At 52.1% G+C, this 27718-nt stretch overlaps 1 protein-coding gene across 9 annotated transcripts; it reads left to right on the top strand.

The window, feature by feature from the left end:
* Window positions 1–27718, top strand: LOC116656682 (rap1 GTPase-activating protein 2-like). Of its 9 annotated transcripts, none has more exons than XM_032457798.1 (6): window positions 1–136; window positions 10746–10901; window positions 15868–15937; window positions 16419–16501; window positions 17859–17992; window positions 24193–27718. In XM_032457798.1, the coding sequence occupies exons 2-6, from the start codon at window positions 10824–10826 to the stop codon at window positions 24326–24328; spliced, it is 501 nt and encodes a 166-aa protein (XP_032313689.1). In that variant the 5' UTR covers window positions 1–136; window positions 10746–10823; the 3' UTR covers window positions 24329–27718. The 9 variants fall into 9 exon arrangements, with proteins under 9 accessions (XP_032313689.1, XP_032313684.1, XP_032313682.1 ...); XM_032457793.1 differs by lacking the exon at window positions 1–136 and adding an exon at window positions 8558–8882 and having other exon boundaries at window positions 26379–27718; XM_032457791.1 differs by lacking the exon at window positions 1–136 and adding an exon at window positions 8558–8882.

Here is a 27718-nt window from a genome sequence, read left to right as displayed (position 1 = left end):
GGGCAATCCGGCCTGACCCTTCCCTCTCCGTCCTCCTGCGCGGAGCCAGGCGGACGAGGCAGGCGGGGTGCGGCGCGCGTGCGCGCGGGCGGCCCCCTCCGTTCTCCGATCGCTTCTTCCCTCCCTCGCAGCTCCGGTGGGTAAGGGCTCTCGCCCGCGCACCCTAGCTGCCGGCGCGGCGCCTTTGTGGGCCTGGGCCGGCGGCTCAGCGCTGAGTCCACCTCTGGCCCCGAGCGGGCTGACGGACCAGCGTGCGTGCGCGCGAGCGGTCGAGAGCGCCCCGGGCTGAACCACCGCCGCCTTCCCGCCCCGCAACTACTACGCGCTCCCTTCGCCACCCGCACCCCACACCCAGCCAAAGCATTATTCTTTATTGATTTGTTTGTGCGGGGGGGTCACCTTGCAGCGCCAGGCTCGTGCCGGGGTGGGGTGTTGTCACCTGGCCCGGGACTCCCAGTTATTGGGGCGAGGGCGGCTTTCTGCAACCCTCCCTCCACCCTGGCCAGCTCACCTGCAAGGCCTCGGTCCTGGGTCCGGAACTCAGCTCCCACACCAGCAAGGTTTTGTCACTCCGGGTGGCAACCGCAAAAGGCACCAACTCCGCCATCCCACTAGTAGTCACCACGTGTGCGCGCTCAAGCGCCAGCAGCCCTGCGCCTGTGCAAGGATCGCCCACGCTGGTTTTTTTTGTTGTTGTTGTTGTTGTTTTAAAGGGGCAGGTGAGAGGGGCTGGGCCAGCTCGGCGGGGGTGGAGCGAGGGCGGTGCTCTGACCTCTCCTTCGCCCTTCCCGCTCCGGGCGGTTCTTGGCCTCTAGTGACCCTCTGCCAACCTCGCAGCCTCTAGGTCTGGGGTTTAGTGCTTCTGTTCAAGTGTATTTTTAGGGTAGAGTCCAAAGAGTGAGTTCACAGGATCAAGTAGTGCAGATGTCTTTATAGCAGATGGCTTCATTTTCAAATTCCCACAGAAAACTAGAGCACTAGGTAGTTACCACTAATACCCACGGAACTTTAAAAATTTAAATTTCCCAACTCTTTGTGGAATGTAAATGCTAAAGATGAAATCCTTTGACCTAAGAGTGTTTGCATGAGTTTTAAATATATCAAGGTATAGCTCATTAAATCTATCAACTATCTTAACATGAAATCATTAAAAAGAATTCCCTGACTTTCCTTCATGATTTTGATGAATTATGTATGTGATCTGGTGGAGGTCAGATGATGTGGAAGTTGGGAGGCAAAGTGAGAAGGAGAGAGGAGTTTGGAAAAAGTTGGTCCAATTAGGGCACCAACATTGGAGCTCATGGTGCCTGAGAAGGGATGTTCTAGGCATCCTAAAAGTCAGGCGTTACCTGTGTTATCCTATGTTACCAGGGAAATAGAGTAGATCCCTTGACGTTTCCAAACAATGGTCTTCAGACCCATGCTGCGCTGTGATGAAGTTTTTACTAGTTCTCAGCAAAATGGGAAAAGGACAATATAATCAAGGTTTACATCTTTTTTCCACGGAACAAAATCTATTTCTTTGTATTATCCTACAAGTATGACCTTCCTTCAATTTGATGCTAAAAATTGTCTTATGAAGAGATACTGATAAAGGATAGTTGTTTTGATTAATACTTGGGCTTTAAAATTAGAAGTTAGAAACTTCACAGTCTTAGTTTTTTTTCTTTGACATTTTATTGGTCTGTGAAATCCAAAAGTCTGGGAATCATTGAATAGTCAAATCACTCATTTTATAGCTGAAGGAATTAAAGCTCAGAGTAGGATTATGAGTGGCTCAATAAAACCCTAGTTTAGTCAGACAGGACTGATGGTGGCTTTCTATAGGGCATTCCTCCAACTGTCCCTTTTCTGTCTTTGCAGTGTCCTTAAGCAGGTTTTACTCCACATCAGCACCTTCTGAGCAAAGCAGATCCTGAAGCTTTTTTAATCATCTAGATTCTAGTCTATTCTCCCAAAGTACCCCCAAATCACTGGCACCTGGCACCATTTCTCCCCTCCCCTTCACTACCTTCTCCACCGCAATATACCAGACCCTTAGCCCCACCCATGACCTACTCCTGAGCTTTCTTCAAAAATAGTTGGCTTTGGAGGAATAACTTAAATCCTGGTACTGTTTCAAACCAGTAATTATAGGTTTTATTACCATTATATTCATTGTATGTATCCATTCATTGTTTCCACCATGCATATATGTCTCTGCTTCCCCAGCTAGATTATGAACGCCTCATGAACAACAGTTATGCTTTGTCTGCTAGTCCCGAGCACACTCCTACTCTGTTAGGTACTCAAATACGCGTGGAATTAATAATGAATACGTTAACACAGTCTTTGCACAAGGAATGCTTTACTAATTCCAAAAATATAGGAACTTCTTCATTACAGTCTTCTTGGTTTGCAAATGACAGTCAGGGAACCAGGGGCCCGGGCCTGGATAGAACAAGGACGAAGCCCTAGAACACCATTTATTTCTGCGGCCCTGGTCAGTTTTATTTGTAAACAGAAAGGGAAGAAAATAACAGGAAGTGGAGGCAAGAGGAAGAAGAAATGAAGAATTCTGAAGTGAGGAGAGGAATTCTGGAGTGACCCCACCACAGGCCTGTACCCTGCCTCATCCCACATGGCACCCTGGCATCCAGCAGGAGAGTGTCCGGCAGTGCAGCCTGCATTTTACCCTGTGGAGAGAAAGAAGACCAGTTCTTGCTTCCACCTTACCAGCTGCTTCCCCGCCCACGTGACCCAGAACAGTGAGGCTTCCACGCAGAGTGACGCCCAGCATCCCCTTCAAGCCCAGCAGTCTAATCTGTCCTCCTCTGGCGCCTCTGATTCTTCCTTTAAATTCCCTTATCTGTGTTGTTTGCCCTCTTCCCCCATTCAGTTTGCTTCCACATTTCTTTTTTTTTTAATAGATGTACTGAGGATTGAACACAGGACCTCCTGCATGCTGAGCATGCACTCTACTACTGAGCTCTACACCCCTTGCCACAGGCTTTTAAATTTTTATTATTATTATTGTTATTTGCTTCCACATTTTCAAATCCTTATCTCCCTCTGAAGGAGGAGAGCACTGTGTTGCACGACTGAGAGTTACTATTAAAAAAAAAAAAATCCCAGAGGCAGCAGATCTAAAGGAAATCATCACTGGCATAAAAGAAGCGGGGCAGCAGGCCCCTCAGTAGTGGAAGAGCCTGGGGCAGTAATCAGAAAGAGCTTCCCAATAGACAAGGGTGTTTCCTTTCTGTGGTTGATGAAATGAATGCCTGCTGGTGGCTGTACTGCGTGCTAAGGGTCTTATAGATACTCATTCATCAACACATAAGTATTGAGCACCAGCTGTATGCTAGGTACTGGACTAGACACTGGTGACACAGAAAATCAAAATGACTCCAACCCTCCAAGGGCTTCCAGAGAGTTAAGTGTAAATAGGTCATCTTAGTCACTCTGGGAGCATCGGTATCAGACAGGTGGTTGTTCCGGAAAGGGTCCCTCCTTAAAAAAGCTTTATCTTTCCAAAGCTAGCATGCACGATGCACTGGGGGAAGGTACATCAGCAGCATTCCTGACTGTCTCCACCGGAGAAAGGAATGATGGTGAGAGTCTCACTTCTGAGGCTTGTGCCATCCAAGAAGGGGCCAGGGAGACATCAACATCCCTGATCAGTTACCATCCACACGCCAGGGCCACTGCCCTTTGTTTTGTTTCCCTTATTCCCCGTCTTCCAGTTTATCTCAGCATCTTTCTCCCCACCTTATCCCTGCTCCACCCACCCACTTGCCACCCTGCCATGCAGTCTCCAGCTTGGGAGGAAAAGAGCTCCCAGTCCTAGGCCCCTGCCCCTACCAGGGCTTCACTTATTTCCTGTCCCACCTTCCATCTTCCCCTGCCCACTTCACACACCCCACACAAACACAACACACAGACACACACCCACTTCCCATCCTAAGCCTGGCTTAGCCCCTTCTTTCTCCTGACTTCAGCATACAGGCAGTAGGGCTGGTTGACTGCAGAGGAGTGGAAGAGCCCGGCTGGGCTGGAGGAGCAGAAATAAGGCTTCAGAATAAAGCCTGTGTGTGTGTGTGTCTGTGTGTTTGTGTGTCTCCCCAGAATGCGCCCTGAATGTCAGTCTGGAACATGCTGTAACAAGCTGGCCCCACAGCTCAGCGCTCAGGCTGGGACTGGGTGGAGGTACCGCCACAGCAGCAGGAATAACTGGGCTAAGAGCTATGCCTCCCAGACCAAGGGGTTCTCTGCACATTTACTAAGCACCTACTATTGCCTGGTAGTCACTGAGTATTCATTCATCTGTAGGATACAGAAAAGAATCAGAAAGTGATGTTTACTAGAATCAGCTGTTTCATGGGGCAAGGAGGTGTCCGGGGAGAGGGAGGAGAGTCACTGTGGCCACGGTCTCCTCTGTAGCTTGAACCTGAAGGAAAAGATCATCGTACCCAGTCCCCTGCCTCCAAGCTTTTAAAGGCAGGGATTTCTCTGTTTGACAGATCTCCAGGAAAAGAGATTCTCCAGCCTCCCTTATATGAATACCCTTGTCTCCTTATTCTAACACTGGTAAACTCCTTCTGAAGTCTAGCCTCAATTCGCATCCCTGTGGTTTCAACTCATTTCTCCTGCCCAGAGCTCCATGGAAACAGACACCTTGGGCCCAAGAACACATATGGTTAATTCAACCTTGCAGCTTTCTGGGGCCCCAGAGTAAAGAAAGAAAGGGCACCCAAGTTATCCCATAGACAGGAGTTACTGGCAAAGAGAGATCCACTGAGGCGAGCTTGTGGGAAGGTGGGGAGGTGCTTCCTGGGGAAGGTGAATGGGCAGCCAGGCTGCCCTCCTCTGCTCACCTCCCTTCTCACCCTCCACGAGGCCTCTGGGCCATATAAGGAGGTGCAAGAGTTTCTGCTGTGTGTTCACAACCAGCCCTTTCTCTGTGGGGTCCCCTTTCCCAGAGGCAAGCAGACATATAGATCTGCACACACTACATGCACGCACACACATACAAACTTCCATGCTCACACGTTAGGGATATACACGCAGGGACACAGATCCAGATACACAAATGCGGGCTGTGTCAGCGCTCTCTCCCCAGCCCACTCAGATACACACACACCCCCTTCTTCCCTCCTCTGCAGCCTAAGCGGGGATGGCCACCTCCATATGGGGAGACGTGGTGAACAGATGCGATGCTAAACTTCAGGCCGACGCTGGTCCCTTTTCAGCACACAGCCACTCTCCCCTGGCGTCGCAGCAGCGGGGAAGAAGCACAGACCTAAGCCATTCCTGGTGGCAGACGGGGCGGAGCCAGCCTTAGACTCGGGGCGGGGGCCTCTGTCCCGGGTCCTGCCCTTAAGAAGGCCCCTGCTCTAGTCGTCCCGGGGTTGCGCCCCTCCACACAGGGCCAAGGGGACGAGCCTACACAGAGTTCGCACCTCTCCCCTCGGAGACCACACTCCGGGGACGTGCCCGGCACCGACCCTGCTTCTGGGGCCTGGGGGGTCTCTTACTTGGGCTCTTCCTCCTGTTCGGACAGCAGCACCGCTTGGTGTGCGCACACTCAGGCAAAAGGTGACGAGGGGCAGTTGTGGGAAAGGGACGCACACGCCAGGGACACGAGAGCTGGGGTGCCTACACGCATGCTGGAGGCCCTTTGTGGTGTGAGGGGAGCCAGGAGTGTGAAGGGGATGGCCCAGGGGCTGGAGGCCAGGGAGCAGTTTTCCCTGAGGCTGCCAGAGGCTGCTGCGTTCTGAGAAGGAGTCAGAATTCTCAATTCTATCTGGCTTTTCAGGTCACTGTGGAGGTATACTGGTCCGGTGTCTTACTTAACAGTTAGCTTGGCTCATAACTTGTTTAGATCTCTGTCCATGGGACTCCTTTTGCACCGCTGCCCCTGCCCACTGGTGCTTGGGTGGGGGAACTTGCTGAGGGGGGTCCCCTTCAGGCCTGGAGAGAGGATACTGGTGGCAGAAGTGCTTCCCAAAGGCTTCTGGCTGGAGTGGGCCCTGGCATCAGTGGGAGCAGGAGCAGGGCAGGACAGTGCAGGCCCCAGAGGTGAGGGTGGGGTGCTCTTGCCATTTTTTGCCGCCCTTTGTCCAGGGGAGGAGCCTCGACACCAGAGGCTGCCCATGGCCTGCTCCTGTGGGTGTGTGCCCGGCTGGCCAGGGGAGGGCTCTTAATTACAGAGGCAGCTCCAGCCACACTTCACTGCAAGGCGTGTGGGCAGGGATGGAATGTCAAAGGGAAAACAGGGAGACAAGAAAACAGATAGAATGGGCCAGAAATAGCACGGGCCAGGGTGAGATACCAGGGGCCCGTGGTGGTGGACGGGGAGGGGAAGGAGGTTCAGGACCTCTCCAGAGAATGTCTATTCCCGGGTCACCCCCCCCTTACCTGCACCCAGCCCCCCAGGGTTCCATCTCAGAGCTTCAGGAGCCCATCAGGGTGCGCCCCAAGCAACAGGATTCTTGTATTCTGGAGTTGGGTCTCCGAGCAACCCCTGACCTGACCTCCCCTGAGCAGGTTGGGGGGATAGCAAGGCCTTGCCAATTGAGTCACCTCGCCTCCTGCTCCTGGCCTGGGTGACTCTACTCACAGGCTGACACAGCTGGGGCCCCACCCACCCTCCAGCCTGCCTGCCCCTCCCTCCCCCAGCAAGCCAGGAGAGATGCCTGTCCGGACACGCGCCCTTCCCACGGAGAGTCCACCCCTCCCCTGCCTGCACACCAGCCTGTGTCCCCAGGGTTTAGAGGCTAAACTGTGGCCCCTCCCCCACCTCCACACTTATTGATGAGAGGAGATGGGTGCAGAGGGAGGGAGGGAGGGAAGGACCTGCACCCTCACCATGCCACCCAGGGGAGACCAGACCCCAATGCTGTGATTCTCCAAACAAGAAATGTTTATTGAGCACCCACTGCCAGTGTGCCAGGAACCGCTGGACTCCTGGCCCAGTGCTCTTCTGATGCAGCCCCTCTGCTGTCTCTCCAATTCAGGCTGAGATCCCCAGCTAAGAAGAGCTGGACTCTTCTCCTTCAGGAGACTGGCTTGGGGGGCATGGGAGGAGAGCAGGCTGTCAGCAGCTGCAGCACCATCATCCTGTGGTCCAGAGACCCAGAAACAGGCAGGAGGGGTCTGGGGGTTACTGAGTCCAAACTCGTCTGCTGGCCACACGACAGGTCAATAAATTGGAAGACGAGGTGTTGGGGCAAGGAATAGCGACTTTATTTGGAAAGCAGGCAGACCCACTGAGAGGATGGCCGACTAAATATCTTGGAGAACCATCCTCCCCCAGTCAGAATATAGGCTCCTTTTACACACAAAAAAATGGGGGTGGGGTTTAGTTGTTATAAACTTCTTGCTGCAGGAATTCTTTGTTCTTGCAGCTGTCCATGTGGGTCAGGTCATGGTGTCCCTGTAAACCTCCAACGAAACAAAGATTATGTTCTATTCTGCAACTTGTTGTCTTTGTATAAGTGCAGAAGTGTTAATATCCTTAAAGGTCAGAACCTTGAGAAAAGGTTCTCCTGTTTACCAGACAGGCTAAAGGCAACAATGTATTACAAAAGGTGCAGAGCTAGCAAGAATAAACCTAGAAAACGGCACAGTGGTTAAAACTAAAGGAACAGATCCAGCATAGTCAGATCTGCTCTCCTCTATTACAAAATTATCTGCAAATCACGCATCTGATAAGGGCCTAGTGTCCAGAACAGGTAAAGAGCCCTTTCAACTTGTATCAATTTCCTCAGGCTTCTATACCAAGTGCCAGAAGCTGTATGGCTTAACATAACAGAAATGTATTACAGTAGCTCCCCCTTATCCCCAGTGGATGCCTCAAACCATGGATAGTACCAAACCTGTACATACTATGTTCTTCCCTATGCATACATACCTATGATAAAGCGTAATTTATAAACTAGGCACAGTGAGCGATTAACGACAACCACCAAGAATAAAACAGAACTATTATAACAATATACCATAATAAAAGTTATGCGAATGTGGTCCCTTTCTCTCAAATTTGTACACATTCGTATATTCTACAAATTTAATGCCTTCCCTATCTTAACTAGGCACTTGTCATGCTCTGTGGCCATAACTTTTGCAGTCTGAGATGTGACAGTCAAGCTAAAACAAATTTCTTTTTCTTCGTTACAATCTCAAGGGTAGGGGGAGGGTATAGCTCAAGTGGTAGGGCACATGCTTAGCATGCACAAGGTCCTGGAGTCAATCTCCGGTACCTCCTCTAAAAAAGAATGAATGAATAAACAAACAAACAAACCTAATTACCTGCCCCCCCCCAAATCTCAAGGATAGAAGATTCGTTCTTACTGTAGATCTTAGCAACTTCAGCATACAATTTCTTTCTTTCCTTATTAAGTTGAGAACTTTCATCTTTTCACTTATAGGAAGTACTTTATGGCTTCTCTGTGGCAGATCCAAATTGCCAGCATCACTCGTCTTGTGCTTTGGGGCCATTGTTACTGAGTCCAAACTCATTCTGCTAGCCGCACAACAGGCCAATAAATCGGGAGACGAGGTGTTGGAACAAGGAATAGCGACTTTATTCAGAAAGCCAGCAGACCGAGAGGATGGCCAACTAAATATCTTGGAGCGCCATCCTGCTTCAGTTAGAATACAGGCCCTTTTTACACAAAAAAACAGAGGAGAGGGTGTGGTTGGTTGTTACAAAGTTGCCCACTTTCCTTCCCTCCCCCCTCCCTCCCCTGGCACTTGCATGTTTCACCAACAGTTTCCGAGGAGGCCTGGACATGACCCACGGACAGACAGGGGTGGAATCACTGTACACAGTATTCCGGGACAGGGAGACCGTGTTTCCTGTCTCCACAAAGCTGCCGTCTACCGAGGGAGACACCCAGCAGGTAACCAGGTTCGGGAGGGCTTCGGGAAACCAGGGTGTGCGAGGTGAGAGCCTGCATCTGGTCTGGTCTCCCCGAGGGGACCGAGGCCCCCTTCCCTATTTTCACAATCAAGAGGCCCATCTGTTCAGCTTCATTCCTCTTATCAAAGCCCATGCTATTGTGTTATCTCACCAAGGCCGCAGGTCAGCAGCCTGTGTGGAAGACAGGATGGGGCCCCTGGTTATCTCCCTGTGACCAGTGGGGAAATCGTAGCTCCATAAGGTTAAAAAACTGTTTTCCAAGTGATCAGGGGTAGAGCTGAGAGCAGAGCCCAGGTGCCCAGACCGTGTAGGGTGGTGGTGAAGAGTACATGACAGGGTCCGCAGATGGTAGCTTGAAGCCAGCTCTGCCACTTAGGGGTTTGTGACTCTGGGCAAACTGGTTAACCCTGTGGCCTCACTTGCCTCATCTGTAAAATGGGAATAACACCAAGGACGTCAGAGGGTTGTTGTGGGGATCATATTAAGGGTCCAAATGTGGGGCTCAGTACAATGCCTGGCTTGTGGCAGGCTTCCTAACGGATCCATGTTTCCGAGTAGAGAACTGGGAGGGAGCACAGAAGTCATATTGTAAACACAGTGCCTGGCTTCTTAGGAAAAAAGGAAATTGGCAAAGGAGACTGCGATTTGGCTCTAAAATAACTACTGAATGTTCCAGAAGCAAATAGAAGCAGGATTCCTTTTGTTTCCAAAGAGGGTTTCCTCTCAGTGTTTCACCTTCAGTCTCTGTTCCTTCGCGGCCCCCCTCACCCCCTGCCCCAGCCTGAGGCTGAGGGCTGGTCTCTGCCTGGCTCATTCTCAGTGTCACCTCAGTTAAATGGGACGTGCACAGAGCTTGGCTCTCAGCAAGGACTGAATAAATATTCATTTCCTTTTGCCAAGAAATGAAATGATGTGGTGCAGAATAAGTGAGACAGTTTATAAAAGTTCCTGGCATGAGGCTTAATATATAGCAGGTGCTTAGTAAGTGGGAAACTCCACGTGAAACATCAGGCTTGCATGCAGTAGGTGCTTAATAAAGGAACAAATGTGTAGGTAAGCACTGAGCCAGGATTTGGCGTCCAGGAGGGCCTTAACATTTGAAATCATGTGTGTGAACAGCCCAGCATGGTTCTTGACACACGGTAGATGCTTGGTGATTGGGATCGCCTGTGACAGCACCTGGCCGAGCGTGGAAAGCTGAATCGGGCTGGATATCTGTCTTCCCCCATGACCTCCACCAAGCCAGGGTGTCCATATTTCTCTAAGTATGGTTCTTCTCCCTTCTGGTATAGGATAATCTGCTCCCTCCTCCCTGCTCATCCACATGTCCATCAAGTGCTCCCCCCTCACCCAAATTCCTCTCCCAGGAAGCCTTCTCAGATTACCATCAGGCCTCTGATTTTGCCCTCTTCTCTACTCCTATAGTGTCAGGCACTACGTAGGCAGTGGCTGATTCAGCACTTGCTGCCTGGTGGCTTTGTTAGTGTTCTCCAGGGGCTCCACCTGTGTTTGTGTCTCTCCCTGATCCAATTCAGGATCTCCCAGGGTAAAACCTGGCATTACCTTTTAACTATATCACCAGTCCCGAGTCAGGGCTCTCTACATGCTGCAGAGCTCAGTCAGAGGCTTGCTAGCCTCTTCCTAGCAGCTTAGGCCTCTTCCTCATTTTTTTCCTTTTTAGTGGCTTCTAAAGATTGAAAGAAAAAGCCCCTTGGAGAGAGAGGTCTCAGTGTTCCAGGTTTATGTATAAAGATAGAACAATGAAGAATTTCCTGTATTCTGTTCTATTCTGTTTTCAGGATGTTCCTAACTGGCTTATAACAATGGAACACTTTTTGTTTAGCTCCAGAGAAAGAGACACATTGGGAATGACATTGTGGCCATCATCTTCCAAGAAGAAAACACACCGTTTGTCCCAGATATGATTGCATCCAACTTCTTACATGCCTACATTGTCGTGCAGGCTGAGAACCTGGGCATGGAGACCCCATCCTACAAGGTAAGGAGAAGATCTTGTTGGAGGAAGCGGGGGGCCCAGGCACCTCACCACACTTTACGGAATCAGTGATGTCAAGGAACACCAGTTCTCAGGGGCTCCTCAGGCCACTCTCCAACACATGATAGATTTCCCATGAGTTCTTGGGTTTCTGGGATTTGGGAGCTAGACTCTTGGAGAGCACCTTCTTAGGTCCCCTGGTCCGTCTTGCTGCCTCCAGATGGGACAGCCTTTACCTCAAGGGTTGAGAAGGCTCCCTTGTCCCTACTTGGAGTCTGGTAATGCTGTTTATTAAGGTAAGGCAGAGCCACAGGAGAGAAAAAAAGAGAAAGTGGAGAGGACTGTCAGGAGAGAGGAGAGGAAGAAAGACAGTAACAGACAAAAGGAAAAAAGAAAAAGGAGAAATGTTCATGATGAGAAGTGGAGGGCAGGGGTCCTGGTAGACCCTGGCCCCTGGGGGGCCCTCTGGTTTAGCTGTTCTGGGCAAATGAGCCACATTCATTTGAAGACTCCTGGGGGCGGGGGTGGGGTGGGCTTGTGAGCACCTGAGTCTCAGCTCCTGACCCATTAGTGGACTTTCTCAGACGCCTCACTGGTGCAGATGCGCCTCGGGCCCTCACCCCACACCTCCTGATGGCTGTGTCACTATCCCTCACCTTAACTGTGAGAAACGATTCCAACCTCTTGGGCCACAGTTTCTCTGTCGCACAGTGGTGGTGGTGGGGCAGGGGACCGAAGGGACATAGACTGAGGCAGGGGTTTTAAAGTGGATGTTAGATAGTCTTTGAACCCTTGGTAGATAGGTACAAACTGTGGAGTTCACGTGCTGCTTTGTGTCTCCAGAGGAGAGAGGCAGTAGCTCAAATTCTCAGAACTCCCTGCGTCCCCCAGTGTTAGGAGCCAGTGTTGTCAGGGAGAGCGAAAAGGAGTTCTTGGGAAACCCTGAGGCCTGCAATGCTTCCTGTGTATTAACTTAGGCCAAAGCTGGTTCCAGGGTTCAGGAGGCCATAGCATTTCATGGCCGTCTTTACAAAGTATCAATTTGGTTTGAATATTCTGGGAAAGAAAAACAATGTTCTATAATTGTTATATGACTTTTTTTATCAGTACAAATCCAGGTATATTAAGTGCAAAAGTCACATCCGCTTAAAAACCAAACAGGAGGCTTCTAAACACAAAAGAAACTCCACACTATGTCCTGTGGAGGAGAACTGATTCTTTTACAGGCCCGTGTTCACGCTCCTTTGTCACTGAGCAGTTTTAGCTGAAAAGTTGGAGAACCCATGGTTTGGGTTTCCTTGAAGGCTTTGACCCACACGGGCATGCCAGTCAATCAGCTGCCTAATTACTTTGTTGGTGGAAGCAAGTGTAGTCACTCAGTGCCTGCTGTGCAGGCACATGGAAGTGACGTACAGAACCAGCTTCAGGGAAGGGGCAGAAGAGGCTGTGAGCACAGGTCACCAGCCACCTGGTTCATTTAACGGCTCTTGGAGGGAAAGCGCAACAGAGAAGGATGCTCAGAATAGAGCTGTGTGATAGGAGGGCTCCCGGGCCCTGCCAGGCAGTCTCGGACGTGCGTGGGGCTCGTCCGCTGGGCATCTGCTGGCAGAATGAGGCCTCCTGTGGACGTTTAGTGTTTAAGTTCCTGGTAGGAAATGGAGTCCAGCTAAACTGGCTTCTTCCCTTTCCCAAGAACTTTAGTAGAGTTAGGAAAATAGAGAAAAATCAGAGAAGCACCACCTTACGCCAGCACATATGCTAGAAGTCTTTACCAAGTCTCCCCAGCCACAGTCTCTGGTCCAGGGAGAAGCACTGTCCTCAGAGAGGTGAGAAGGAGAGCTCACGGGGATGTGGGACCTTGAACTCTACCTGCCAGGCAGACATCCAAGCTGGAAGGCAGGACCTGTGAGTCAGGGCAGAGGACAGGGAGGGGGATCAGCCTTCTAAGGTGCCCCCCAAAGCTCTGTGCATCATCCAGTGATGGGCAGACTGAGGAGGACCTGGTTAGACCCTTCGGGGGGTCCAGGTAACGTGGACCTCAGCTGACCCCTGCAGGCTTAGGGCTTGTGGCAAAAGAGGGTGAGAGTTCCCCAGGGACTGAGCAGTGCCCCAGGAGGCCCCCACTGGGGAGGACAAACAACAGGAAGGAGAAGGAAGGGGGAAGGACAGGGGTGGGAATGTACAGGAAAGGACCTCAGACAGAGCGGCTTGGGAGCCTGGGGTTCTGGTCCTGGCCCTGCCTCTGACTGCTGTGTGACCTTGGGCCAGTTCCTTCCCTCTCTGGGCCTCTGTTTCCAACTGTGTGAAATGAGGAAGTTGGAGTAGACAACTTCTGAGCTCCTTCCAGCCCTGACATGCTGTGGAGAGGAAGGAGGAGGAGCTGAGGAAGAGGGATGTGTGTGTGTGTGTGTGTGTGTTGGATTAGGAAGTGGTTTGGGGGAACTCTGTAGTATTTCATCCTTTATTAGGTGCAGAACAGCAGGGAAAATTAAAAAAGCACCGAGTGACAATGATTACTCCTTACTGGGTGTTGGCTCTGTGCCAGGCCCTTAAAAGCAGTCTTCTTAAATTCTCACAAGCCTCTAGTCAGATAAGCCTCCTGTTAGCCCCATTTTACAGGGGGAAGATTGAGGCCAAGAGCTTAAGTTTCTTAACATCTGAGGCCACAGAGCCTGGAAACAGTGGAGCCAGAGTCCGGCCCGGGTCTGACTGTGGCCTTCCTCATGGAGCCGTCACAGCAGGTGGGAACTTGGACCCACCATCTGGGGTGTGCATGAGACATCACATCAAATCATGTTTCAGACACACATTTCATCCCCATCCTGCCAGACTCGAAGGAAATTCCAGCTGAGCCTTCACCAGGACGCCCTTCCCTCCCTGTCTGAGCTCACCCAGCCCCGACTCCTGAAGTCCTGCAAAGATGTCAGGAGTCTTACACGAAGCTGACCGGGGGCCGGCTCCTGGCTGTGTGCCCCCTTCCCCTCACTGCTGATCTGTCGCTTGAGTGACCTCGTGGTCCTCCAGGGCTTCCAGGCCACCCTTCGGCAGGCGTGGGGACCTTATCAAGTCTGGAGACCTTGGAGGCACCCCCGCTCCTGGAACATCCTTCTTACACACCCGTGCCTCCTTCCACTTTCTGGTCTTGAAGAGCCTCTTCCCCAGAGTCACCTGCTGCCTCTCTCCTTCCCAGCCCCTGCCAGGAGGCCCTGGCTAGGTCTAGAAAGTAGGAAGGGGAGGTTGTGTTCAGGCAGCTTCTGCTTTCAGCCCAGCAACCCAACCATCCCCAAGAGGAGGGAACCACAAAGGCCCGGGCGTTTGGACGGGAGGGAGCACGTGGGGTTAGAGAACGGCCAGCAAAGGGAATATCCCGTCCCCCGCCTTTCTGACCCCACTGCTGTGGGGCAGTTGGCTCGTGGGCTCGTCCAGCTGGGAGACTCAGGCCGCTTTCAGAGCATATCGAAGCCACTCACCCAGCCAGCACAGAACACTCTAGTGCAAGCCTGAGAAGGAGGCGGCGTCGGGGTGGGAAGATGGGGGAGCTGAACCTGGCCTCTGGCCTGGTCCCATCAGCAGCCTCTCCACGGCCGTCCCCTCCTCCTGATTTTAGCTCTGTGGGTGGAACTCTTGAGTTGTGCCGAGGGTGATGGTGGGTGGTGGAGGGGGACGGTGTGGCAGCTGGAAGCAGCCAGAAATCACATCAGCTTTTTCCCGACTCTGGGCACCACAGTGTGGGCCATGTGGACAGCCCTGGGCTTGGGGAGAGAAAGCCGTACTGACCAGCCCTGTCCCGCTCCCCTGCACTCCAGATCCCGGCAGGGCCCTTCCGGCCTGGCCCGGCTCCGAGGTGCCGGCTCGCCCGCTCTGGCAGACTCTCTGCATCTGCCCTACGTCATGGGCTGGGCCCAGGAGGCTGGCAGCGCACCAGGGCTGCGCTCACATCAGCAGCCTCCCTGAGAAGGGAGAGGGCAGAGTCTCCAGAGAGGCCTGCAGCCTCGTGGGCTGAGAACAGGTGAAACCAGGGCATCTCCAGGCAGAGAGGGGAGATGGAGGTGTGGGACCTGTCCTGAGCCTGGGAGACCTCACGAAGAACACCTTGGTGCCCTCTCTCCATTAGTTCCTCCCTCACCAGGGTGGCCAGAGGTGTACACCCCACCCCCAGCCTGCAAGCCCATGCAGAGCACCTGCATGTCCCCCTGCCCCCAGTTCCCACCCTGGGCCCTGGTGCTCTGTGAGTTCAGCCTCACCCAGACCGACCCCGTGTGCGGGGCCAGGGCTCCCAAACACCAGTCTACTGACCACACAGATGCTCTCAGGAGCCTCAAACAGTTGCAGAGTCCTGACTCCACCCCAGAGCTGCTGATTCAGTAGGTTTATGGTGGAGCCCATGTAACTGGTATTTATTTTTAAGTACTTGAAGTGATTCTGATGTATGGCCAGTCATGGGAGTCAGTGTTGTGGGAGAGAACCCCCGAGCAGGGTTAGAGAGCTCTGGATCGTCTGCTCATCTCCGGGGCTAATCTCCTGTGTGCCGTTGGAGGGAGGGCTCCACGGCTCTGGGCGTCTGTATCCTCATCAGGAGTACAGGGCTGACCATTCTCCCTGCGCCTTCTCTGTAGGATAAGCATCCCGTCGAAAGAGGTGAAGAGATAGCATCTCCTGGGCTCTTGTACTGCATTAGTTAGGGTTCCAGGCTGCTCCTCAGCCCCGCCCCATCATCTTGCCAAACTTGCTTCCCACCTCCTGGAATGCAGATGAGGGTGTGTGGATGGCTCTGCACAGTCCAGCCCCACTTCTAGGAACAGTGACTTGGGTTCACTGGCGCTGGCCCAGGGGACACTTTCTTTGTATTCTGGGAAGGGGAGTAGATGTGCGTGGGAAGGGGGCTCCCCCAGGGCCAGGACTCAGAACGCTTTTCATCCTCAGCTTGTGTCTCCCCTCTGGTGGCCCACACTGAGTCCCTGTGTTTCAGGTTGCAGTCACTGCCCGGGAATATGTGCCTGCCTTTGGCCCACCTCTGCCCAGCCCCCGTTTTCCAGAAGGTAAGAAACTCTCCTTCTGCCTCTCTCATGTCTGAGACTCCAGGCTGCCACGCCTGAGTGGCAGTGGTTGCAGGGGGGCCGAATTGGGCTGGGAGCTTGAGAACCTCCTTTACTTGGTGCCTGTCCCCACCTCTCCTTGTACTGCCAGCCTGGCCCAGCACAAGGCCTCTTGTCAGGGTGTTTGACACTGGGGTTGTCTTTCTGCTCAAAGGAGGGTTTTATGCTGTACGCTAGTCCCAGGCGCCTTGGGCACAAGTGGCCTCCACTCCCGGAAGTGCTATGGTGGGTGTGGAAGGTGGATTTGCCAGCACCAGCGGAGCTGGTTTCCATGTTGGCATCTTAGCAGGTGGGCTTGGGCTGGGCTAAAGGTGATGCGGTGTCAGAAGTAGACCCTCCCCCCAGGCCCCCTGAACTGCCTGCCTCTTACTGTGGTTAAAGCCCTGTGGCAGCAGCTAAGGATGGAGCATCTTGTGTGTTCCAGGGCCCAGAGTTCAGGGAGTTTCTGCTCACCAAGCTCACCAACGCAGAGAATGCTGCAAGTCAGACAAGTTTGCGAAGCTGGAGGTGAGCACGAGGTTTCTGGTCTTCCTCCTGCCCACTGGGCCAGCCTTTCTCGAGGGTCTATTCTTGGGGGCTATTTAAGGTGGGAAGCACCATCTTTGCCCCTCTAAGCCTTCAGCATTGTGTTGATGTGGAGCTCTTTCTTCTTGTGGGAACTCCATCCAAACTTTAGGTCTAGTCAACCATTTGCTGATCACTTATTGAGCACCTACTGTGTACTGTGCTTTGTTCTGTTCCCTGGGAAACTGGGATAAGTGAGACAGTTTCTGCCCCTACAGAGCTCACAGGCTGGTGGAGACAGGTATGATAGAGTGTCCTGGACTATGACGGAGGCCAGTAGGGGCTGTGGCTCAGGGTAGTGGCTGTTTCTGCCTGTGGGGAATGGAAGGTGTGTTCAGGGAAGGCTTTTTGGAGGAGGTGGTCTTGGAGCTGCCTAATCTGGATATCTAACGAGACTTTTGCCACGAGGAAAGATTGGGGAGGGTTATTCCAGGCGTGGGAATCAGCACGAACAAAGGCCGGGCAGATTCAGAGCATGACTTCGTGAGGGAGCTCCAGAGGGTTGGACGTGGCCTTGAGAGAAGGGTTCATGATGGGGATGGAATGGTGGGAGGACCAGCTGCAGATGCTGGTTGGGTCAGATCAGGCTTTGAGCTAGAGGTGATAAGGCCCTAATAAAGTACAGGAGGAGGTGGTAGAGGTGGCGGGTAGCCTGAAGGCAGGAGGGCAGGAAGGGGGCCAGCTAGAAGCTATTACAGGAGTCCAAGAGACAGAGTGGCAGCTTGCTTCAGCACAGGAAGTGCTCAGAGTCAGGAAGACTTGATGGACTCTTGTATATAAGAGTGTGGAGAAGTGGGATTGTGGGGAGCCACCCGGGCCTTTGGCTTGAGCTCTTTGCTGACATGGGAACACTGTCTGGACCTGCTATTTGGAGGCACTGGCAAAGGCTGTGTTGCTCAAAGGGTTGGTCCTGGTCTGTGTGAATGGCGCCCCCTGGCGGCTGTAGATGTGGCCTTGGATACACACCTGGATGGAGAGGAGCTATGGGCAGTTGGGTACATGGACGTGGTGCCTGGGGCAGAGATCTGGGCTGGGAGTCATCAGGGCAGAGCCATGGGAGGGCGGGATGGCCCAGGGAGAAGGGACAGAGAGAAGGGAGCAGGGGGCCGGGCACGGAGCTGTAGTGTTAGCTGCAGCATTTGTGAGCATGGAGCCCAGCCTGGATGTAGGTCCGCACTGTCGCTGGGATGCAGCTGGCCAGATTCACAGCCCTTGGGCCAGGTGTCTGGAGCATCCCGGGGGAGGGCACATCTCTGCTCTCAGTGCCAGCTTAACCACCCCCACCCTTCTCCCTTCCAAGACTGGACGAGGGCAGCCCTCCTGGACAACCTTCACGATGAACTCCACGCCCACACGCAGGCCATGCTGGGACTGGGCCCAGAAGAGGACAAGTTTGAGAGTGGGGGCCATGGGGGATTCCTGGAGTCTTTCAAGGTACGAGCACAAGGGTGGCTGGGGAGTGCCAGGGGAAGGAGAGTGGGGTGAACAAGGGAAACCAACAGGACAAAGTCCACATGATCCTGGCCCCAAAGCCCAAGTGCCAGCCGAGGTGGCAGGACCAGCCAGGGCATTGCAGGTATTTGCAGAGGGCAGGGGCTTCAGGAAGTGTGAGCGGTCAGAGCAGCCATCAGTGTCTCTGGTGTCTTCCACATCCTTCTTTGATCTGTACCGTCTCTGGCCTGTGAGTCTGGTAAGCAGGGGAGGAGCCCATGCAAACCGAGAACATGCCTGCTTTTACCTGTCTCTTCCTGTGGTTGGGGAGTCCAGGGCAGGATGGCAGGAGCAAGGACACAGCCGTGGGGGTCTTCAGCCTCCAGTGTGGGAGACTGTGAAGGTTCTTCCAGCTGGCAGGGCAGAGGAGGTCCTGGCCAGGGCTGGTGGGATGGAGTTACAGGCAAGTCCTTGCAGACTTTGCAAAGGGAAGAACTTTGTAACCAGAATGAGCTACTAGAATAAGAAGTGAGCATTCTGTCCCTGGAAGTATTCAAGGGGAGCTTGGACAGACACTTAGCTGACAGGGGGTAAAGAAGGGTCATCACGATGTGCTTGCCAAGGGATTGCTGGCCCACTCAACACTTGCATCCAGCATCTGATTTGAGCCTGGCTGTAATCCTATCCCGTCGGCAGAACCTGGGGGGCCTTGTTATTTCCACTCACACGTGAGGGGACCGGCTGAGAGAGGCTGGAAGGCTGCTTAAAACTCTTACACCTACAGGAGAGGAAGAGCCTTGCTTCAAAGCCAGGTTTTCTGGGTTTAAGGTCAATGTTCTGCTGGATTGCCCATTGCAGAACGATTTGTAAAGCTACTGTTTGGGGGCGGTGTGTGCAGAGTTAGAGTTAGACCCGCCTGTACTAGAATCCCAGCTCTGTGCGGTCCTGGGCATGGTCTTTGAAGTTTCTGAGCTACAGTTTGCTTATCAGCAACACAGGGACCATCAACAGAACCTCAGCCTGCAGTCGATGGGAGACCTCACTGAAATAAAGCCGGGGAAAGTGCGTGTGGCTGGAACACCAGAGATGCTCCGTAGAAGTGGTTACTATTGTTCTCACAGCAAGTGAAAGCTTAACATGTATCATCCCGTCTAAAGCCTCACAGCTGCCCTCTGTGCCCCTATGGAAGACTGTTGCTATGGGCACAATACTTTTCACATGATAATTCATACCCAATTTTAATAATGACGGGTGTGATTTTACATGTGAGGAAACTAAGACTCAAAGAGACAAAAGTAATTTGTCCCAAGTCACCCAGTAGACATGGGAGTTGAATTCGGGTCTGCCAGATTCCAGAGCCCCTGTTCTTAACAGCCATGTGACACTCCCACCTGGTTCCTGACTCAACTAAGATTCCAACCACGATAGCCCGGCCCAGGCAAGCCTGGGGTCCGTCCCTTGCAGCGCAGGGCAGGGCTCTGCTGGCCCGAGTGCAGGCCGGCTCCTGAGATGCCTCACGGGGGTGGGGGTAGGAGCTGAGCTGCTCGCCGAGGCTGGTGGGAGATTCCTGGGGCACCTTTTCTGGCCTGATGGACAGTGGCAGCCAGGGTGAAATAGAAATTGGGAGATCAAGAAGAGGCAAGAAGAAAAGGGAGGAAAGGGGGAGCCAGGTTGGCTAGCCCAGCCGAGAGGGGTGAATGTGAGACCTGGTAAATTCATAGGCTTCGCCCCACATCGTAGTGAGCCCATCAGACTCCTCCCACATCCTGCAGTCAGTGTAATTTGTGTCGGACTTGAGCTGCAGCTGACTAGCTAACGTCCTGTTCTATTTTGTAGACAGGTGATGAAGCATCTGTTGCTTTTAGCTTGCAGGTTTCTTTCTGTATTTTGCAGTTAATAATTTTTTTTCGGGTTTCAAATATCTTTATAACCTGGAAAAGCTGGTAGGTGGTAGACACCATGCCCATGGTGCCGACGGATAAAATGTCCTAGCAGCTGTGAACTTCAGAGCTTTGCCAGTTGTGATCAGCTTTTTTGCAATGCCCTGCTGGGCACACAAGCTCTCTGGCCCTGTCCCTTCCATCATCCCCCCTTGTGTCCCAAGCTGGGGAGGCCAGGTGCAGCAGCATGGAGCCCAGCGGCCTGGGGGACTCTGATGTGTGGGCAGTGCCTGTATCCAGGCCGGTGGTCTGACCCAGCTCAGGAAACCATCTCTAGCTTTGGTATTTCTTCATGGGTCACTAGGGCAGTGCTGTGATGTCAGAATTATTGGCATTCCCTTGGAGTTTCTCCCCCAGACCTCCAAGGAATTTCTTTTGAAAGGAAGGGTGCGTGAAATGACTCCGGGAAGAAAAGTTGCGTGTTTCATCTTGTTCCCGTCAAAGTTCTCATCTCACAGACGCAGGGAAACACAGTTGAGAATGCCCAGGGCTTAAAGCCATTTCTGCCCTCTAACTCCTTTGCCCCTGAGACTGTTCTTCCCCACCTTCCAGGATGGTGACCCCTTGTCCCTCTCCTAAGGAGCAGACCTGTCACTGCCCTGGGCTGTGCTGCCTGGCACCTCCCATCACTGAGACTAGCTCTCCTTCACAATTTGCTTCAATCCCACTGGCTTTCATTTAAGCTTTTCTCCCGTGAGAAACAGAACAATTGCTTAATGGACATCTAGACCCACTTCTCAAACTGAGGTGCTTGCAGATACAATCTAAAAAACATATATATGTATGTATGTATATATATGTATTTCTAATTATAGAGACTAAAATTTTGCCATGAAACTCACAATTAAAAGACATTTTTATGGAATAAGTAGGTATATTGCAGGTGCTGTCCATGGGGACCACTGGTGTTGGGAGTCTGTGGACATACTCTTGAGTCTTGCAAGGAGAGTTTCCTTTATAAAGGAGTGTGTACATTACCCACCTTTGAAAAATACCCATTTCTAGACTGTTGTTCTCAAATGCCATTCTCAGCCACTACCAGCTCTTGAGGAAGTTTGAGTTGGTCCATAATGAAGTGAAAAAGAGTAATGTTACTTGATGTATCCACATGCTATGTACCTAAAGCACATGTGAGCCGAGGTCTAGGAAGCACTGAACGAGCCCTGCCCTCTGACCTCATCATGCAGAAGGGGTGATGGAGGACCAGGGAGGATGAGGCCAGTGTCGTTGGAACTAGGACCACAGCGAGCAGGGGGTTGTCAAGTGAATTTCTCAGGCTCTGAGGGACTGTGATGGTTGATGCACTGGTCTGAGCTGACCCCTGGTGGCCAGAGAGGAGCACCGGGCTGCAGAAATCCCCCGCAAAGTACCTGCATACAGTAAATGCTTATAATTAACAATCGGAGTAGCCACATTTATGTGTGCTTATCATGTGCTGGGCCCTCTGCTAAGAACTTTCTGTGTAAGCTCACCCCAGCCCCGTGGTGTAGATCTCCTCCATCCCATTTCACCAGTAAGTCTCAGAAAAGCTGCGTGACCTACCAGGGGACCCAGCTAGTGGGTGGTGGAACAGAGAGCCCAGATATAAATCCTGGCAGTCAGACTCTGACACCCCATGCTTGTGACCGCTAAGCTGCATTGTCACCTGGCCGTATTAGTGAGTGACCGAATAAATGATTAAAGTGAAGTGATGGGAGGGTTTGCGGGTTACTGGAAAGAAACTTCCCTTCTAGAGCCTCAGGTCATCTCTGAAGGCCTCCAGAACCAGGGAGCATCGTTCTCGTGGTGGGTGGGATCCTCTGGGACTTCCCTTGTCAGGAAGTCCTCCCTCGGGTCGAGCTGAGAGCTGCCTCACTAGGACCACTGCCCCTGGGTCCTATTCCAGGGCCGTGTGGGCCTGCAGAGCCGCCCGACAGAGTGGTTGTCACCTCCTAGGTCCATCCCCGCCGAGGGCTCAGCAGTGTTGATTTTAACTGTTCTTGTCATCCATGCATGTGCAGTGATAAGCCCTTGACCATCCACCATTTCACTCTTTGCCCATGTGCCCTTTGCTCTTCAGTGGCCCTAAGTGGGCTGAGTGGTTCTGTTCCCCCTGAGACCTGGTACCTCAGCCCGGTCTGAGCGGGCATCTCCCCCTCCCGCAGCTGTCCCAGGCTGCGGGCTTGTCTTGACAACGTTAAGGCCTCAGTGGGGGAGGCAGGGGCCAGGTGACTAGAGCGGGGATGACAGAGGGAAACTGAGGCTGTTCGGGGGGTGAGCCCCAGCCCTCTGAAATGGTGCCTCCCTCCCAGGCAGCACCTGGGGTTGGCCCAGACTAGAGGCCCTCCTGTCATCCTGTTCTCTGAGTTTCCTCGACAATTGGGCCTCCTTCTCAGGGCCAATCCTGCAAAATAGTACTGGGACTTTCTAAGCCTGTTGCCTAGAGTCGGTTTCAAGGTAAACGCAGTTTGCCTTGTAAAACCGAGTTTGGGCGAAGGCCCTCCTGTATCTCTTGGTAGGCTTGTTACCCAAACGCAAAAACTCTGTGTTCCCCACAAGGTAGATGAAGGACACCTTCTATACACATTCGGATCCCAGAATGGACCATGTGTATGAGCAGTCGTTCAGCCTGCATCAAGAGGAAGGGAATCTAGAAACACATACCGCCATTTCTCAGCCTGTTTCCTAGAGCCGGTTTCAAAATAAAGGCAGTTTGCCTTCTAAAATAGAGTTGAGTTTCTCTGCCCTGGGGGCTTGGGACCCGTGACTGTGAGAGGAGAGTCCTCACTTTGTTACTATTAATGATAGATAGCAGTAGCTGCCTGCCGCCCCCCCCGCTGCACACCGGGCACTGAGCTAGGGCGTTCATGCACGTTACCTCATCCAATCCCGTGACAGCTGTCTGAGATAGGTACTCATGTGTTTGTTCTCCATGTTTCGTTTGAGGAAAAGGAGGCCCGGAGGGGTTAAGTGACTTGCTACAGGTCCCCCAGCCAAGCGGAAGAGCTGGGGTTTGAATGCACGTCTCCCTTATCTTAGGAAAATAGCAGAGCCGTGGACAAACAAGCCGAATCTGGAGCTCTGGCAAACAAATTCACCTCAGCGTTCCCGCCTCTGGGCGGTCAGTCTCCTTCCCTGAGACAACATTCTTTGCCAAATAAGTCTTGATTCCAACTTGGAAGGGAGGACGTTTATAAACACACACAAACGCTTCCTGGAATTGTTCAGTTCACCAGCTTGGGGGTCCAGGGGTGCTTATTGCAATTACTACCTGAGTTGCTTCACCTCACTCTTCTCCCCACTTGTCTCCAATCCACGTTCCAGGGCCCCCTCCTCCAGGCAGGCGGCAGAGCTCCTGCTGCAAGGGGAGGCAGACTCTCTCTGTTCCTTGTCAGCACGCCCCTACTCCTCCCAGCCTGGATTGGCACCTTGCCCTGTGTCCTCCTGGGAGATGGTCTCCTGCCAGCTGTCACACAGCCCAAACCCCATCAACCTTCCCTGCATGTCACGTTTGGTTCTAACAGCCCCATTTCGGTATTCCCCCAGCTTTGTCCATACATGGCTTGCCATTCATTTGGGGCCCACACAGTTCTGCTGCTACTAAAATAGCCTCCTTCTAGCCCTGCAACGGGGCTGAGGAGGTGCTTTCATGAGAAAGGTCTGCAGAGCCGCATCTCTGCCTCCCCACAAAGCTCTTCCTTTTTGGAATCAAAGTCCCCGCCATCAGTCTCCTCCCCCAGGTACCAGACATTGAGGTCACAATGCTGCCTCGCGCATGCCCACCCCTGGCCCTTGGACATCTACCTGGCCATCCCAGGTCCCCTTATAGGCTCTAGAGCCAGGCAAAACTGGGTCCTGGATCTCCCAAGTTTAGCTGAGTGACCTTGGACAAATCACAGAACCTCTCTGAGCCTCTGGTTCTTATCTGTAAGGTGAGAGTGAGTCACACCTACAACTTAAGTTTGTATAAGGAACGTGCAAGCACGAGGGCTGGCTCCTGCCAACCACTGGGCGTCATAGTATTGCCCTTATATTCTGACTTGTCCCCAGAAGACACAGAGAGACTCCCCTCCCAATGGCACCTTGCTGGGCCGTGCACTGGGCACCCCTGAGCTGCACCTGCCCCGGAACTGCTGCAGTTCACAGGCGTTTGTCTAAAGTCTGCCCCTTCTCACAGCCAAGGATGGGACAGCCAGCCAGGGAGCCAAGGACGCCTGTGGACAGGACTTCACCTGGGACACTGCTGTGATTTACTCATGGTTTCACCCTTAATTCTCATGGCAGGTGTGGAGAAACATGGCAGGACCAGAGCTGGCCGGCCCTGTCCTCCATGGAAGCTGAGGTTGGGCTGAGACCCTCAAGAACACGGCCACACATCTGGGTCATAACACCCTCCCCTTGTTCCATCGGTGGGTTTTAGATGAAGGAGCAGTGACTGCAGCCTCACTGGGGATTTAAGAAGGCCACCTGAACATATCCCACCTGGGGCTCTTTAGAGATACTATTTCCCTCTACCTGAACCCTCTGCCAGGCACATTCATACGTGCACACACGTGCACATACACACACACACACAGAGCCTGCACCAAACAAACTACTACTCCCTCCCTCAAGTCTTACCTAAAAATTCAGTTCCCCGGGGCATCACACAGCACCCGGCAAACGGCAGGCCCCGGCCTGCTTTTCCCTGACATGTGCTGGGAGTTAATACGGGCCCGACCCGTCACGGGGTGGTGAGCAGTGTAGAAAAATGATAGGCCAGGAATGCCACGCCTGGGACATTCTAACCCCGAGCTGCCTGGTACCTGGCCTCGCCCACCTGTGCAGCGCCCTCGGTCAGTTCAAGGTTGCCAGCGTCCTGTTCCTTCTAATCTGAATTCCTCAGACCTGGACCTTAGCTGAGGCACCTGCTCTTCTACAAAACTTTTTGGTGCATAAAGCACTAGAGAAATCCCCAAAGACTGTTTTGACGACATCAAAATGTAAAACTTTTGAAGGTTAAATAAACAATAAGCAGAGTTAGAGGGAATCACAATCTGGGGGAAATATTTGCCACTAGTGCAAAGCATAAAAGATATCAGAGATATGAAAGTTCAACAAGTCTTTATTGAGGGTGAGCATTCTCTGGGCACTGGAGTAAAGGACTGGAGGCTGGAGTAGCCGCTGAGTGGGTGGTCTGTGTGTGAACTGCACTCCTGGAGGTGTGGTGGTGAAAGGGCCTGGATGGAGGCCGGTCAGAGGGATCCGCATCCTGGGAGAGCTCCAGAGGGGCAGAGCGAGGCACACAGGAGGGGCTGAGAGGGATGGTGTGGCTGGACCACAGAAAGCAAAGGGACAAGGCAAGGATGCAAGGGTGGGGATGTTGGCTGGGCCACACCACCCCGGGCCTGGTGGTCCTCTTCTTGTTTAATTTTTTTATACTTTATTCTAAGAGCCATGGGAAACCATGGGTGGATTTTAAGGAGAGGCCACAAGGTTGGATTTGCCTTTTCCAAGCTCACTCTGGCTGGTAAATCAAAGAATGGTTGAGAGGCGGGTAGGGCTAGATGTGGGAACTGATAGGATGTGTGGCTATTGTACAAGGTCAGGTGAGAGACAGTGAGGGCTTGGGGTGGGAGGTGACACAACTTTCAGATGACTGGACGCGTCAACAGCCTGACAATGATGCCGCGAGAGACCAGAGCCAGAGTCGCCCCTCTGAGCTACTCCCAGATCCCGACCCTCGGAAACACTCTTGAGATAATAAATATTTGTTATTTTAAACTGCTAAGTTTGGGGGTAATTTTTAATGCAGCAATAGATAACAAATACTCCCATGGCTTGTTTTAATCAATCTTTTCATTTAGCAAATATTCACTGAGCAACTACTTACTCGAAAGAGAAATCATATTTAAGAAACTTTTTAGGTAAAAGGTGGAGGCTACCAAATAGTACGCAGAATATAATCTGACTTTTGTTAAAGTGTGTGTTTGTGCACACATGGTAGATGTTTAAAAGGATATTTACATACCACAATGTTTATTACTTTCCGCTTTAAATTTCCCTGTGTTGTCTGAGTTTCTTTACAGGAGCATGTAAAACCTTTATAAGCAGGTAAAAACAATGCTGTGATTTCCATTTGGGGAAACAAAAGCATCTTAATGTACCCTCCTAGGAGAGCTGGAAGGCAGTGTGTTCAAACTCAGTGTTTCACATGCTCTGACACACGTGCCAGTTGCCTGCAGGATCTGTTAAAATGCTGAGCCGATTCAGCGGGTTTCTGGTGGGGCCTGAGATCCAGTATTTTCCTAATAAGCTCTCGGGTTAAGAAGAGGTAGCTGGCCCAAGGACTAGACTCTTGAGTAGCCAGGCTCTAAAGCAACCCTGGATTTAGAGCTCCGGGCTCTGGGATTGAATCCTGACTATCCTAAGGTGTAGTTCAGCCTTGGGAAAAACACACAACTGACCTGTTCTTTGTTTCCTTTTTTAAGGAAGGAAGTGGACTAGATCTGTCATTGTTAGGACTTTGTCCTTTGATGCTGAACCCTTGCTGACTGCTGAAATGGTCCTAAGCCAGCTTTCCAAGCCATAATACCCACCTCTTCATGCGAGATGTGTTGCTGGCCTCTGTGGGGTATGCACCCAGAGTCTCCTCACCAGCAGGAAGGAAAAGGAGTCCCTGCTGGTCTGTGTGTCTCTGTGTCCCTGCAGTCCCTCTTCCTTCCAGGTGATGGCAGCAGAGGAAAAGGAGTCCCAGAGGGCAGCGGCCAGGCACCCAAGCGGGACAAGTGGGCATTTATTTGTACATGTTCTTTCAAAAGATTACAAGATGAACTGTGCCAGTTCAAATTCACGTGCTTTATTTGTTTAGGATTCGGGCTCCAGGTTTTTGTTCCAGAAAGATTTGAAGCATTATTCTAAGTGGAAGAATTCAGGATTAAAAATAGAAACCATGCAGAACTTTTACCTGGCACCTGAGCTGCACGTGGGCAATGAATGTGGAGGATGTGGCCACGTGCTAGCCAGCCTGAGTGCCGCAAGGCTCTGGCTGAGAGCTGGGGATTATTTTTGCATCCTAGCCTGATAATCATGGTTGTTGTCCCCCCATTTCACATATGTGGAAACAGATTCAGGGAGACCAGCACGGTGATCTTGGCTTGTTAAGTGGCAGAGCCGAGACCCTTCCCATACATCCCTCTGCCTCCTTTGGGTGGCACAACTTTCATTTTCTGGCCCATTTTCATTTTCTACCTACCTTTGCAGAGAGAAGGGTTTTGTTGCTTTGATAGATTAAATCTATCAAAATGTAGGAAATTGACCCGAGACCACAGTGTTGTCCATGACAGTTGTTCAGGTGCAGTCTGTGTCACGGCTGGATGTGAACTAACTTACATCAAAGGCTGACGGCAGCAGGGTAACTGTGAGTTCACTGAGACTGAGAAACTGGTTCAGTCCTGTTGTTTCCTGATGATTTCCTCCACTGCAGTCACCCTGGCCTCCTCAACGTTCCTCCAACACTCCACACGTGCTCTGATCTCTGGGCTTTGGCACCTGCTGTTCCCTCTGCCTCTAACACGTTTCCTTGATATCAGCAAAGCTCACTTAATTGCCTCCAAGTCTTTGCCTGAATGATTCTTCCAGGAGCACCCTGGCCTCCCTACTACTCCACTCTGCCCCTCAGCCCTCTCCCCCTTACCTTGCCCTGTTTTTCCCATGGTGCTCATCACTTCTGGCACCCTATATAACTGGCTTTGCATTACGCTATTGATCTATTTATGTGCCTACTACTATGTTGTTGTGATATGTTGAATAATAATAATTTTGAACTGAA

This window comes from Camelus ferus, chromosome 16 (assembly GCF_009834535.1).
Source record: "Camelus ferus isolate YT-003-E chromosome 16, BCGSAC_Cfer_1.0, whole genome shotgun sequence".
Lineage (NCBI taxonomy): Eukaryota > Metazoa > Chordata > Mammalia > Artiodactyla > Camelidae > Camelus > Camelus ferus.
The sequence above is the reverse complement of the archived record's forward strand: the minus strand, read 5'-3'. Positions and strand labels throughout refer to the sequence as shown.